Raw genomic sequence first — 16,782 nt, forward strand, 5'->3', positions numbered from 1 at the left:
CTGGCATTGATTGTGATGAGACTTTTAGCCCTGTCGTCAAACCCGCTACCATTCGCATTATTTTGAGTCTTGCTTTAGCTAAGTCCTAGTCTATTTATCAGTTGGATGTGAAAAATGTTTTTCTTCATGGTAACTTGACTACACCTATATACATGCATCAGCCTTTGGGCTTTCGTGATCCCACTCATCCTGATTATGTTTGTCTCCTTCGCAAATCACTTTATGGTCTTAAGCAGGCTTCTAGGGCATGGTATCAGCGGTTTTCTGATTTTGTGACTACTATTGGTTTCGCTAACAGCATAACTGATTCTTCCCTATTCATTTACTATCACGGGGTCTGATATTGCATATTTGTTATTATATGTGGATGACATCAATCTTACTGCTTCATCTGATACTCTTTGTCAGTCCATTATGTCTCAATTGAGCTCTGAGTTTGCTATGAAGGACTTGGGTCCTCTCAGTTATTTTTTGGGTATTGTTGTTTCTCGAAATTCTACCGGTCTTTTCTTTCTCAACAAAAATATGCTACTGAGATTCTTAAGAAAGCCGGTATGTCTCAATGTAAGCCTACTCCTACTCCTGTTACTACTTCCCGCAAACTTTCTACTGATGCTGGTTCTCCTTATGATAATCCTACCTTATATCGTAGTTTGGCCGGGGCTTTGCAGTATCTCACTTTCACTCGACCTTATATTTCTTATGCTATTCAACAAGTCTGTCTTTTTATGCATGATCCTCAGGTTTCTCATATGTCTGCTCTTCATCGCATTCTTCGGTATATTAAGGGCACTCATGATCATGGACTACAGCTATATAAGTCCTCGCTCTCTTCTCTTTTGTCTTACAGCGATGCTAAATAGGGTGGTTGTGCTGACACCCGTCGTTCTACCTCTGGCTATTGTGTTTTTCTTGGTGATAATTTGATTTCTATGGTCTGCTAAGCGCCAACTTACCGTTTCTAAGTCCAGTGCTGAGGCTGAGTATCGTGGAGTAGCCAATCCTGTTTCTGAGACTTGCTGAATTTAAAATTTGCTACTTGAAATTCATTTTCCCATTCACATGGCTACTCTTGTTTATTGTGATAATGTTAGTGCTGTCTATTTGTCGGGTAACCCTATTCATCATCAACGCACGAAACATATTGAGATGGACATACATTTTGTTCGAGAAAAAGTGCAACATGGGCAAGTTCATGTTCTTCATGTTCCATCTCAATATCAGATTGTCGACATTTTTAGCAAGGGACTTCCTCAGATTCTCTTCGATGATTTTCGCTCCAGTCTCAGCATTCGTCAACCTCCCGATTCGACTGCAGGGGTGTATTAGAAGTAATCTTTTATGTATCTTGTATATTTTGCATATCTTGCAAAATCTTTTTAGTATTAGTAAATATTGTATAAATTGTTTAGTTTTCAAAACTTGATTATTCCATCTTATATTTTTTCTCCCAAAATCATTAATGAAGGCAAGGAAAATCATTTCCATTAATTCTTAGTTGAAAACCTAGAGTCACTAACGCTCGTTTGGTAGTTAATATTAAATGGTGGAAATGTTAATGAAAAGTTAGTGTAATTTAATACTCCATCGTAATTAACCTATTATAATCTATTTACTTTTTTTTAATATTTGCCGAGACAACATTTTAACTCTTAATATCTCTAATTATGCTTAATTAAAAATTATAAAAATTTGATATTAATAATTTTTACATTGACACGAATCAAACAAGATCTCACTTGAGTATGTTTTAACTTATAGATAAAGAATAAAATACATATCAAGAGTGATAAGTGAATAGTAACCCAAAAGTAAATGGGACTAATAGGAAGAATATGAGGGATTATATTTTGACAAATTTAATGATCATGCTTGTTCTCCATCAACAATCTCATGGAAATGGCTTACAATTTTAAAATAATCAATTAGAGAATTGAGCTAATTATATAGGCTTGTATCATGGTGAGGCACTCTCATACAAGACGAGCTATTAAACTAATTAAATCTTACTAAACTATTATGAATTTAACTTAAATGTACTTTAAACCTAAATTGATCCAAGTATTAAACTTCCATTCTCTTTACTAAGTTAATAAAGTTATTTAATCTAAAATTTGTTATTTTTAATCAAGATTCCTTAATTATATAGACATTTTATGCAATTTATCAATTTATACTTTGAATTGGGATTAAACTATCCATCTTATAATCTAATTTACGCACTAGACTTGGTAATTGGTAAGAAAGATGAAATAAAAAAATAATAAATCCAGACATTAAGACACAAATAAAAAACATAACATAAAGAAATTAAAAGGATCAGCGGATCAGGTCGTGGTGATGAACTGATGATTAGTTCACTTATCTAAGGACTACCTCTTTATGTTTTATTATTTGTATGTATAAATTAATATATATATTAACTGTTCTTGACTATGGAGTGTTTGGCAAATTAATTTATTGAATAATTTTAGCTTATTTTGATATAAATAAATAGTTGGGTGGTCAAACCAACTAATGCTATTGAACTAGCTGGTTGAAACAACTTGTTGATACGAATAAGCTGTTTTTGAACAACCTGCTAGGGGTTCAAAATCTATCAGTTGGTCAAACTAACTAATAAAATTAGCTGTCAAATCAGCCACTATAATCAGCTATCAGTCATTTACTAAACACCCTTATGTAAAACCAGCATACATAATGTATGAAAATTGGATATCCATACATAATTATTTTATGTACAATGTACGCTAAAGAAATAGCAGTGATAGTCGAATCCAAAATTTATCTGAAAAAGTGCAAGTGTTTTAATAGAGACAAGACTCGATTTTCTTATCCAAATATAAAAATTACAAATAAATTCAAAAAAATATAAAAATTACAAATTATATCATAATTCTTGGGATGATAAATATTCATTTTAATATCATTTTGTAATTAACATAACTCAACTCTTAATTATTATTTAGGTTATTTATAATTGGGAAATTACACATGGTAGCATCGAACTTTCGTGAAACGTCAGTGATAGCATTAAGATTTTTCTACATTGTAGCATCTAGTTTATACCTTATCTAACTGTCGTAGTATTTTCTGTTAAATTCTTGTCAATTTTCGCTTAATTTAGCATTTTAACGTTTTTACCCTTATTAAGAGTTGGTTGTTGTCTTTATAATTTGCCCTAAACCATTTTTATGCTCACAAATATTTAATTCACCATTTTGACGTTTAATCAATTCATGAAAGCTCTCATATGTTGTAACAATTTTGTTTTCATTCAAATTGTTGGCATTTTTGACAAAAGGGTGAATTAAACAAAATTGTTACAACATATGAGTGCGTTGATAAATTAAACGGAAAGTTACAAGAAATTAACAGAAAATACCACGGCAATTAGATAAGGCATAAACAAAATACTACAATGTGAAAAAAATCTTAAAAAATTATTACCAATCGGGTTTTATAAAAGTTCGCTCTTACATATAGAATTTCCATTAATGTTGACCGTTGAATATTCTTAAAATCTTTCAAATTAGAAAAGATCTATGGCTCCATCAGCAATGACTCTCTAAACAAAGAATCTAAGAATTGTTCTGCTGTATTTGGAGAACTCTTAGCTCTTTATTATTATAATTTATTGATTTTTTTAAGCTTGGTTGACAATTTTTGTTATTAGATAGTAGATTGGTCGAAGGATGGAAAGGTTATATGATAATCAATTTAAAATCTTACTCGATGTAAGTGATAATTACTTCCATTTAGACAACATTTGATTCTGGACTTTATAATGGGATTGCCACAGTGTCTTTTTGATAATTTTTAGACTTTAGGCGAAAAATAGAAAAAAGACCCTTATATAAATAAAATTTCGGTTATATTCTACTATGAAGTTCAGTAGTCATGCTCTTAACTAAAAAGTCTAATCCTACAAGTTTTATCCATACTCAAAGCTACTTATGCAGATACTAATTTTTAATTATAAGGATTAACTTAAATCGAGCTCCTTCATAAGCTAGGCTCTAGGCGATGCGGTTATTGGCATATAAAGGGCTGGTAGCTTCCTACCCTAATGTATAAGACAAATAGACAATTAAAGATTTAAAGGTGACAAGTATAACTGTACAAGGTTTTTGATTAGCTCATAATTGATCAACGGTACATATAAACACTTTTTTATATATGTTTTTATAATTAGTTTCAATTTTGAATGTACATGATAATCGAGTTCCCAATTATAATTAATAATCGAGCTTACCACGGAAGAATTGATTTTATAATTGGTAGTTTTAAGAGTTTCTTATTATATCATGATGTTAGAATAATAAATGTCTTATTTAATACTGCACAAAATAACAGATGTCAACTCAAGTACCCAACCATTCACATATCGAGTCACATCTAACCGATTCAATCTGAACATGATTCTTCACGTGAAGTATCCAAGAATTATGTTCAGATTGAATCGGTTAGTTATAACTTAATCAACTAAAATTAACAATAAGTGATAAGAAAAATTAAATAAGATCAATATAAATATATCCAATATTAGCGAAATAACTAATTACTCTCAAGTCAAATTCAACTCAACAAAAACAGATTATTTATTTAGAATATTGAATTCATTTCATTCATATTCCTTTCTATTCTAAGAACAAAATATTGAATTGAGACGAGATAAACATAATATCAGTCGATCATAATATCAGTTGTCAAAAATAACCCCATCTATTGTCCATCTGCTTTGAATAATCCCTACTATTGATTATTTTTAAATAACCCAACCTTTGTATCACTACAAATAAGTATCGAAATAGCGATGGAAAAATAGCGAGGGGCGGGTTGGTCGCCCGTGGCGACGGACGGGCGACGGCGAGGTTCGTCGCAAAAAGGAAAAGCAAATTGGCGACGGGAAAAGGAAAAGCAAATTGGCGACGGGAAAAGTCGTCGCCAATCCTTCGCCAAGCGCATTTAATTTTTTTATTTTTTTAAAAATATTTAGCGACTGGGTTGTCGGTCGCCAAGTAGTCGCCTCTGAAGACAGTATTTTTATAAATTTTTATTTTTATATAGGGCGACGGGTTGTTGGTCGCTAAGTAGTCGCTAGTATGATTTTTTCCTTTTTTTTAAAAAATTCGTTGGCAACATTTAGTGCGTGGTCGCCGTTTCCTCGCCAATGTTTTTTCAATTTGAATTTCAAAATGTGGCGATGGATTTGTGATCGTCGTTCTGTCGCCATATAGAAGAGGTTAGTGATTTTCTTATTCTATTATCTAGCTTGTTTTTTATCTTTACGTGAGTTGTTTTATTTATTGTTATTGTTTATATTTAATTTTTATTGTCGTTAATTTGATTTATTTTTTTATTTAATTTAATTAGTACATATTTTATTTCGTTTGTTATTTACTTGAGTTTTTTATATTTTTTTATTGTTTTATATTTTATTTTGATTGTCGTTAATTTTATTTTGATGAATTGTTTTATATATTTTTATTGTCATTAACTTACTTTACTAATTAGTTGAATAATTATTTTATTATATTATATTTAGGTGTTAAAAATGAATTCTAAGCAAGAAAGAAGTTGGATGTACAACCGACGAAAAAATGGAAAGTATAGTTTAAGATTTATGAGAGGGTTGGAAGAGTTTTTAGATTTTGCTCGTACACAAACATGAGTTCTGAGATTAGATGTCCTTGTAAAAAGTATAAAAATTGTTGCTATAAGGAACCAGATGAAATAAGAGAACATCTAATGAGAAGGGGGTTTATTGAAAATTACTATGAGTGGGAATATCATCAAAACACAGAGATAGGAACAACATCTGATGATGTAGCAGTAGTGGGAGAGCAATCGTCAAACAATCCAAATCCATACTCACAGATGGTGCATGATGCAGTAGCTAGTGTGTTTCCAAACAATTACCATCACTTTCTTCCCTCACAGTATGATGTAGTGTCAGTAGATAATGAACCAACGGTACACGTTGACGAATATCCAAACCCTCAGTGTCGACAGTTCTTTGAAATATTAAATTCTATAAATAGTCTTTTATATGAAGGTTGTAAAAATTACACCAAGATGTCTATTATTGGTCGACTTACAAACCTGAAGACAGACCATCGTCTCACTGAGAGGTGTTAAGACCCAACTACTACTGGAAATAGCCACGGAACCAAAATTCATAAACGATATAAGTTAGTAGACATACATCAGGGTCACTCGTATCGTTTATATGAACCATTTGTGTTGGCAAGTCAAGCATGTCAAGTATATTATCTTCCATATCCGAGTACTAGACAAAATTTAAAAAATTGGAGAGCGGTTTGCAAAGTCAAACAAAATAAATTAGACAAAGAAATAGAACAGGAATCCAAAGATGTTGTTTTCCAAGAAGAAAATTAGGGACCGTATTGAAATTGAAGAAGAAGATGTTTCCCACACATCGCTTCTTGATCCATCTGGCAAATTGTTCAACAGGTGCATGATAATGATGAAGATACTGAAGAAGATGTGGATCTTGTACTGTCAGATAACGAAGAATCCGAAGATGAAGATGTTGAGAACGACGACTATTTTAGTGATGAAGAATAATTTAATTATTTATATGTAATTATTCAATATTTTGTAATATTTAATATTTAATACAATTTTATTATATTCCTCCGAAATTATTAATATTTTGTAGTAATAATAATAATAAAAATAACAACAACAATAATATATATATATATATATATATATATATATATATATATATATATATATATATATATATATATATATATATATATATATATATATATATATATATATATAACAACAATAATATATGTATAACAACAATAATGATAATAACAATACTAATAATAATAATAATAATAATAATAATAATAATAATAATAATAATAATAATAATAATAAAATGTAGAAAGTTGATATCCTATCAGCTGTTTTTTTGCTTACTGCAACACGCAAAACTTTTTTCATTTCCGAGGCGGGCGACGAACCAGCGACCAGAATGTCGGTCGCCAACCTTGAAAAGTCAAATGTCCTGTCCAATCGTTGCAGCTGGCGACGATTCAGCGACCAAAGATGCGGTCGCCAAATCCACATGATAAAACCAGTTCTTTGCCCTAGTTTCTCATTTCGTAAAAATCTATCTTCATTTACCCACGGTTGAAAAAACTATACGCCTCATTATCTTCCAACTCTAAATTTTCTTTCTTTTCTTCCATTAATCTCATTCTCTATTAACTTTCTTTTTTCTCTTAATCTCGTTCTCATCTTTTTGTGGTTACTACTCATCTTCAACTCTAAAATTCTCATCTTCTTATTAAAAGGTTAGTGTTTTATTGTTTATTTTTTTGAATTTTTTCAATGTTCTTGATGATTATGATGATAAATTATGTTTGAATGGTTTTTTTTTTTTTACATTTGATTTTAAGTTATGGAGGATATTGTCATCTTCAACATGTTTTTTCATGTAATTTCATGATGTTTATGTTGAATAATGTATGCTTTTTTTTTTTGGATATTTTCGAATTATGGTATATTTTGAGCATGTTTAAATTTTAAGATTTTTTTAATTTTAAATGTAATTTTCGAATTATGGGTTAATTTATTTTTGATCTAATGTTATTATTTTGTTTCGTCATGTTTTGTATGTTTTTTTTTTAATATTTTCGAATTATGGTATAACTTGAGCATGTTTAATGTTATTTTTATGCATTTTTCGAATTATGGAGTAATATATATTTTCGAAATATGGTATAACTTTGAGCATGTTTTATGTTATATTTTTTCAGATTTATTTAATTTATGACGCCATTATTCAACAAAGGTTTGCGGATTTAGAAGCACGGCAAATGGAGTTTAATAATCAATTATGGGAAGCGGCACGAATGGGAAATGCTCAGACTGCCTATGAGACTCATCAAAGACTGACTGAACAAATTTAAAGAGAACGAGAACTCTTTTTGAAATTCATTCAATCTCATCTCAATTTGTATCAACCCCCTCCTCTAAATGAATGATTAAATATATGTACATTTTGTGACTTTGTAAATAAACTTTAATTTTATATATAACATTTCCGATTCTTTTATTTTTTTTAATTGTTTTATTGTTATATATTTTGATCTAAATATTACACTTAATATAAAATATATAATATATATATACATATATATATATATATATATATATATATATATATATATAATATATATATATATATATATATATATATATATATATATATATATATATATATATATATATATATATATATATATATATATATATATAAACAATGATGAATATAAAGTGCTAAAAAACAAAAGAGACATTCAATTTAAATAAGTTAATAGGGAAAGTTATACTCCATTCATTTGAGTTTGCCTATTCAATTAATTTTTATAAAAGGATTTTTATTGAAATAGAGCAAATTTAGTCAAATAACTAATTGTAATCACATATTCACATTGGCCAAAGTATAAGCTAGGAGTTTCCAATGAAGAAGGAAGATTAAGGTTCAAAACATGATCATATATATTATTATTAATTATTATATATATAAGAGGACTTGTACGCATTACTAAATTTTGGTTGCAAAAAAAGTTCAACTCAAATAACTATCTCACCTAGTCACCTTACTCTCAAGAAGGTTCTATTTAGAAAACCTTTTTTCTCAATAAAACAGCAAAAAAGTCTCAAATGAGCCCCTCACTGCTGACTTTTCACCCTTCAAAAATGTTCCACGCTATCTATTTCTCTTATTTTACTTATTCTTTCCCACTTGTGTATATAAAAACAACCCTCCTTTCTTCTTCTTCCTCCTCTCTATTATCTCCCCTTCCTCAAATGACCCTTAAACCGCCATTAAAACTCTTCTACCATGAACATCACTAAATTTACTACCCATTTATTTCTTCTCTTAGTCGTACTGAGTCAACTCACCCATGCTCAGTCCGATTCAAACGGGCGCAATGACCCGGCGTATAACGCCAAATTCAGCCCATCTATGGGCATTATCATAATCGTTCTAATCGCCGCTCTTTTCTTCATGGGTTTTTTCTCTATATATATCCGTCACTGCTCAGACGAAACATCTACAAATGGGCCAGTGGGTCGGGCAATCGGGTCGATAAGACGTTCACGTCGGGCCCCACGTGGGTTAGACCCAGAAATTATAGAAAGCTTCCCGACGTTCGATTATGCGGCGGTTAAATCCTCGAAAATCGGAAATGGCGCATTGGAATGTGCCGTTTGTTTAATGGAATTTGAGGATGAAGATACTTTACGATTAATCCCAAAATGTGACCACGTGTTTCATCCTGATTGCATAGACGCTTGGCTTGTGGGCCATACAACTTGTCCGGTATGTCGCTGTAATTTATCTGAAATCACCGTCGGAGAACCTGTAAACGAGGTCGTTGTATCTGTTAACGAAGGAGCAGTAAGAGAAGAAGAACATAGTAATGAAATTGATGAAGTAAATGATTCAATGGAACAGCCCTTACATGGAAGAATGAATAGGAGCCGTACGATGAGGAATCTATCATTTGGACGGCCTAGATGGTTAGGGAAGATTTCAAGATCATTATCAACTGGACACGTGGCGGTCAAAAAATGGGAGAATTTAGAGAGATTTACGCTAAGATTACCGGATGATGTAAGGAAACAAATAATGAGTGGGAAATTGGAGAGAACTACAAGTTTAGTTGTGTTACCAAGAGAAAGTAGTTCAAGAAGAGGTTATCGAACCGGGTTTGGTGAAGGGAGTAGTAGAAGTGGGCGGGTTGATCGAATCGCCCGGTCTGATAGATGGGTTTTTTCATTGGCGCCGCCTTTTTTTACTAGGGCTCCTTCTATAAAGTCTCCTAAAGGTGCGGCGAATTTGCCTACAAGTAGTAGCCGTGTTGGGTCATTGCGTGGCTCTGTTCGAGGGAATAGTCGGCAAGGGTCTTTAAGGGGAGCTATCCAAAATGAATTAACTCACCTACCAGTTTAAAGTTAACAATTTTTATCTGTAAATTATTTACTTTGTTTTTATTTATTTATTTAATTTTTTTTGACGTTGGTGGACTAACTTTATTCACCAAAACAATGTAAAACTTACGGTTTTGATATACAAATAAAATAATTAGTTGGATTGATTCTAACTTCTGAACGCAATTTTTAATGATATGGCACTTTATCAATGCTACTTAAAATTTTTTTTATTATTAATGGTATCCTCATATTATTGAGCATTTTACTATCATAACTTTTTAAAAAATTTTCCGCCCAAAATCGTTCAAAGCCATTAACTTTCTTTTATATTTTGAATTGAAAAATAAAAGAGAAAGAAAATGATTTTGGACGGAAAAAGTTTAAAAAGTTACGGTGGTAAAACGCTCAATAGTATGAGGATACCATTAAAAATAAAAAAACTTAGGGATACCATTGATAAAGTGTTAAAACTCAAGGGTGTCATTAATAATTTCTATGATATTTATCATATATTACTAGTATTTGATGAATTAGTTGATTAAAGCCGTTTCTTATCATAAAACAATTAATTTTGAACACATAAGTTGCTTCTTACATCATGTTTGAAATCAACTATTTATCAAACCTAACACTATCATTATGTATAAATATAATTCGTTCAGTAATTATATGTGACATGTGAATAGAGTTATACTTATATGATTGATAAAGTTTGAGTATTTTTGTTTTTTTTTATAGGGTAAATAAGAATTGAATTTTAAATCTTACTTATAAAAATATTATGTGCTGTTATCAAGTAAAATAAAATCGATTTTCAAATAAAATTTGAGTTTTTAAGTTGTGGTATCAAAGTATCATAGACATTTTATTACAATATGGTCTATTTCTAGAAGCATTAATCTATGTTATATATTTGTGTTGGTAAATTTATTTGAATTGGTAAAAGTTGACATGTCAAATTAAATTAATATGTTTTAATAAGTTGGAAATACGTCATTGAAGTTGAATCTAAGGAGGGCAATCATGTTTAGTTAAAGTTTTGCCTTCTCTATACTCCTATTGCTTGTTAGTTATATAAAATAATAATAATAATAATAATAATAATAATAATAATAATAATAATAATTAATAAATTGATAATAACTTTTAAAGTCCTTTAATTTTAATGCAGTAACGTTTTTGTTAAGTTGTTCTAAATAATTGATGGTTATAGTACTTTTAAGTATTTAATGTAATTAATAATGAAAAATGATGTATGGTTGTTAAACTAGAATTATTTTTTATAAAATTAATTTTCATTTAATATCAACTGCAATTGTTATATTAAATAGTAATAAAAAATTATAATATCAATATGTATTGGTTTAAGTATGAGGTCGTCGTTAGATAACATACTACAATTTATAAAAATCCACACAAAATCATTCACTTGACCAGTGTTTATGATCGATTATCCTCCAAACATAGCCTAAAACACTAACGGCCTGTTTGGTACATGGTATTAGAGGGCGGTAATGGTAATAAAATTAAGTAATAAAAAATTTAGTTGTTTGAATGCCTTCAATGGTAATGAATGGTAATAAAATAAGGTAATGAAATTACCAAAAAGAGCCATTTTTATTACCATCAAATAACCTGGTATTAGGCTGTAATGGTAATGAAGTATTACTGTGGTAATAAAATAAGGTAATGTTGTTTCGAGTTGAAGAAAAAAAATAATGAAGAAAAAAAAGGTAATGTATGTAATTATCCAAAAAATATTATTATTAAAAAAGAATCATTAGATAGAATAATTTAGATACAATAATGCTTTTAGATACAAACGTACAATAATAAAACTAAGTGTCATTACCATTTTTTATTACTAACAACCAAATGCAATCAATGGTATATTATCTTCTATTACCATTCTTTAGTCATGCACACCAAACAAAAAATCTTCATTACCAATTCTCATACCCATTCCTTCATTACTATCCCATTACTTTATTACGATAAAACAAGTGTTCCATTTATATTAATGGTACTAATTTTATGATTTTTTGGTTAGGAATGTTTAAAGATATTTATTTATCAATTGTGTATATTAGAAAAATCAAGGATGATATATTCTTGTAGGGGATAATAATCAATCCTATGAAGTATCATTGAATCTTAATTGTAGTTATTTAGTGATGAGTGAGGTGCTTATAAAACAAGCTAGCCCTAAATAAACTATTTAATTAATCTATTAGTAGACTAGTTCTAGTAGTAGAATATCAAATAATGTTTTTAATGTTATCTTTTAGTAATGACCACAGAATAATACTCCCTCCTCCGAACCAATTTAGTTGTCCCATTTTCTTATTTGGCAAAGTCTTTTTAGTTGTCTCATTTCTATTTTTGTTTATTTTTTTTTACCTAAATATCCTTAGTTCACACACGTAATTACAAATATACCCCCATATACCTTACTTACCCAACTAACTTCACTACTTACCTTTCACTATTTACCCTTTTTAATAGACCCCACACCATCCTTAATAACCGTGCCCAAGCAAATGGGACATCTAAATTGGTTTGGAGGGAGTAATAAGTATAATGATTATAAAATAAATAACTACTTAAATTTTAACAAATGAAGTAATTAAATTAAAATAAGAGTCTTGACTTAATCGAAGAATAAAAATTTATTTTTTTGAAAAAAGATAAATTTAATTCTCAACTGGTTTTTTTCTCATTTCTGTTGTTTTCTTTCATTGTCAAATTAAATGATATCCTTTTCAACATTTACTAATATTCAAATTAACATGGTGGACAACATAAGCAGTTAGAAAGAAGATTCTTTAGACTTTTATAATTGTCATATGTTGGATGGCCAAAATTATTAGTACAAAAAGGAGAATGTTATCAGGTCCATTCCCATTTCCACCATTCTTTATAATATTCAAAATTCTTTTTTTATTCGGTAATTATCATTTTTAAACCAATTAGCCAGCTTTTCATTTTATAATGCAAATTAAAATAATTAAAATAAAATAATACGGTCCGTGGACCGTTCTATATTCCGCTAAATCCTAAAATGACTGTTGGTAACAATTAAAATCAACCGATTATAATGATAACAGTCGTGGTGAAAATAATTTTATTCATCAATTAGGGGTGTTTGTCAATCGGCTGTTGGCTGTTGGTGATTGGTTTTTTAGTTGACTTGTTTGACCAGCTGAAAATGTTGACTGTTTTTATTGGCTTTTAAGCTAGCTGAAAAAGCCAGCTGTTTGTGGAGATATTTGGTAAATTTGCGTATTGGTTATTTATTAGAGAAAAAGTGGGCCAACAAGTTAAAAGCCAACCAAAAAAGCTAATTGGAGCAACTTTTCATTTTTGGCTTTTTAGCTTTTCAGCTGCTTTAATGTCATTTACCGAACACTTTTTTTGGCTGTTTGACCAACCAACCAACAAGCTAAATGCCAAAAGCCAACGAAAAGTTAAGCCAAAAGTCATGTACTAAACACCCCCTTTACTTCTATTCAAGTTTGAACTTGATGTGGAATAGATTATTCTAGTAGTTCATAGTCCATACACATCAATTTTTTTTTTCCGGAGGCAGGGCCAGTCCTATAGGGAGACAAGAGGAGTCTGTGCTTCATGCTCATTCAAAAAATTAGAAAAACAACTTTATATTATTTAATACTTTCATATATATGATTAGGTGTCTATAATAGAATATTTATAATTAGAGGCTCATAATTATTACTTAATCTCAAGCATTTCAAATCAAGGTAGACTAGTGTCATAGCTGTAAGGGGTGAGCAAATTGGTTCTTTTGGTATGTGCATTGATTTGAGTAAAACTTATGTCACAAAAGTGAAAAAAAACGATTACTATTAAGCTAATCTATAATTCATCTGTATATCCATGTTTAAAGAGAGTTAATTGGTTGATTAAAGAAGTAATGCTTAACCTAATTGATTTCTTTGCTTTAATGCTATGTTGTCATAAGCAAGATTAATCATAATGAACAAAATGGGACTACAAACTTGATTGAAACATCTCACCTCATCTTTATTATAAGAATTCAATTCTCATTACCGATTAAACTAATTAACTCTCCTATCTTTTCGCATGAAAAGTTTTATTCTTATCCGAAATAAAAAAAAAAGAAAAACATTCTGGCTTGTTGGTGCTTCCGTTTTAAACACCTTACCTTTAAGTTTGATGAAAAATTTTTTTTCCATCAAACTAAACTAAATATGCAAAAAAAAAATATGAGCAAAGTATTAATTCTCTAAGATCAGACCACGATTAATACGATAGAATATCAATATAAAATACCACTAGATCATCCAAAATTCCCGCAAGTACACGTGATTTTCAAACATATTATTGATAGAATAGAGTCTATTAAGAATTAATTAAAGCCATATTTGAAAACGCTGATTTTATTTGAAAATTTGAAATTGACTTGAATTCATTGTTTGACAAATTAAAAATTTTTGAAATTTGAATTTGGATCAAATTTCACCATTGTTTTTTAAGTAGTCACAGTTGAGAATTTGAAAATAAATACACAAACCTTGTCTTTCTCAAATTCTTCAATTATGATTTCATAATTGAAATCCATAATTTGAGAATGAATATCCATAATTTCACATATTATATATATATATATATATATATATATATATATATATATATATATATATATATATATATATATATATATATATGTATATATATATATATATGTATATATATATATATGTATATATATATATATATGTATATATATATATATATGTATATATATATATATGTATGTATATATATATATGTATGTATATATATATATATATATATATATATATATATATATATATATATATATATATATATATATATATGTATATATATATATATATATATGTATATATATATATATATGTATATATATATATGTATATATATATATATATATATATATATATATATATATATATATATATATATGTATATATATATATATATATATATATATATATATATATATATATGTATATATATATATATATATGTATATATATATATATATATATATATATATATATATATATATATATTATGTTTATTACTTCCTCCGTTCTTTTTTTATCTTTCACATTACTATAATGGGTAGTTTCAAAAGTTCTTCCACTTTAGAATACTTTCTATTTTTAGAAAGTTTTTATCCCACTTTTACCCCTTAAAACCCCCATTTTCTTTTAATGTACCCCTTTTCTTTTATTTATAATTATTTTTTCTCTCATACTTTCAATACAATCATTACTTCACACTACTAGTTAATTAAAATAATACCCACTACAACCTTATACTTCCAATACAATCATTACTTCACACTACTATTTAATTAAAATAATACCTACTACAACCAAAAGATTTTATCTTCCTTAATATGTGTGAAAAACCCAAAGTTGAAGATCAAAAAAGAACGGAGGGAGTATATACCTTATGTTTTATATATTCACATTTTATATTGTTTATAATTTTGTACATAAAAAAGAAAAAAATAGTTTAAAGTTTGTTTACTATTAATAACAACGAATAAATAACTTAGACATTTTTTTATCAACCTTTTTTATTCACTGTTAATAATAGCAAACAGACCCAAATCTCATGTTATTAATTTTCATGCTTTTTTTTGAAATTATGTTTATCCCATGCTTAATTTAAAATTTTTTTATATTAATTTACTTATTTTGTTCAAATTTTCCCAGCAACATCACAGTATACTAGGAGGCGGCCCCACTCAGAATTACTTCACAAGCAAGTAGCAACCCAGCTACTTGTTAACCAACAGGTTAATACCGGCGCACATTGAACAAGCATTGCACACTCTTTCCATTTATCACCATTCACCACATAATGAAAATCACTATGTATAAGTATAACTCTAGATAGTTTTAACCTACTGTTGTGTGACAGCGGAAGCAAAGATAAAAAACAATAACGAAAAGTAATAAAAACTCAAACAAATAATAAAGAAATCACACTAAGAAATTAACGTGGTTCATTATCAATGTGATAGCTACATCCACCGGCACCGAGAATAAACTTTTCACTATAAATTGGGAGATTACAAGATGAACGAGAAACCACAACAATGGCACTCGAAGCTTTTTCTCTCCTAGTTTTCCTCACTTTGTGTAGCAAGAATTGCATACCCTGATTCTAATTACATGGGGACTTTATATAGTATACCTCATAATAAAAAGAAATTAGGATTAAGAAAATACATAAGAAACCGGCCCAAAAGCTAAATAACCGTCAAAAGAATGAGGAAAAACTAAATCCCGCAAAAAACATACTACTCCACATCCCGCGTAGAACTCCGCGGCATGCGCTCTAGGCTATTCCAAGACAGAAGCTTCACGCGACCCGCGTAATACTCCGCACCCCGCGCCTCCGCGCACTACATATATCTCCGCGGCCCGCGCACTTGGGTTCCATCACCTTTTTGATTCATCTCTTGATTCATCATAAAACCTGATCTAAGACTCGGTTCGAGTCACAAAATCCCAACACCTAGCACCAATGCTCACAACTCACAAGTTCAACTTAGTTATGATTGTAGGAGTATGAGGAGGATATACGACAATATGCACTTACACTTTATGGGGAGGAGATAATTTTTAGTTTTGTATAACTTTAGATATAAATAATTTGACAAACACATTGGACTTCATAATAAAGTTTTTTTGGATGCAAGAAAAAAATGGAGGAAGTATGTCCCCCGAAAGAGTTTTAGTCATT

General features: G+C 29.3%; 1 protein-coding gene across 1 annotated transcript; it reads left to right on the forward strand.

The window, feature by feature from the left end:
* The first annotated feature begins 8,647 nt into the window (after nt 1-8,647).
* LOC130797169 (E3 ubiquitin-protein ligase ATL6-like) lies at nt 8,648-10,222 on the forward strand. Its single transcript, XM_057659655.1, has one exon. The coding sequence runs from the start codon at nt 8,897-8,899 to the stop codon at nt 10,010-10,012; it is 1,116 nt and encodes a 371-aa protein (XP_057515638.1). The 5' UTR covers nt 8,648-8,896; the 3' UTR covers nt 10,013-10,222.
* Nucleotides 10,223-16,782: the final 6,560 nt, after the last annotated feature.

The sequence above is a fragment of the Amaranthus tricolor genome, chromosome 12 (assembly GCF_026212465.1).
Source record: "Amaranthus tricolor cultivar Red isolate AtriRed21 chromosome 12, ASM2621246v1, whole genome shotgun sequence".
Classification (NCBI taxonomy): domain Eukaryota; kingdom Viridiplantae; phylum Streptophyta; class Magnoliopsida; order Caryophyllales; family Amaranthaceae; genus Amaranthus; species Amaranthus tricolor.

Coding starts and splice junctions, on each gene's coding strand:
- LOC130797169 (XM_057659655.1), top strand. CDS start 8,897: ATGAACATCACTAAATTTACTACCCATTTATTTCTTCTCTTAGTCGTA.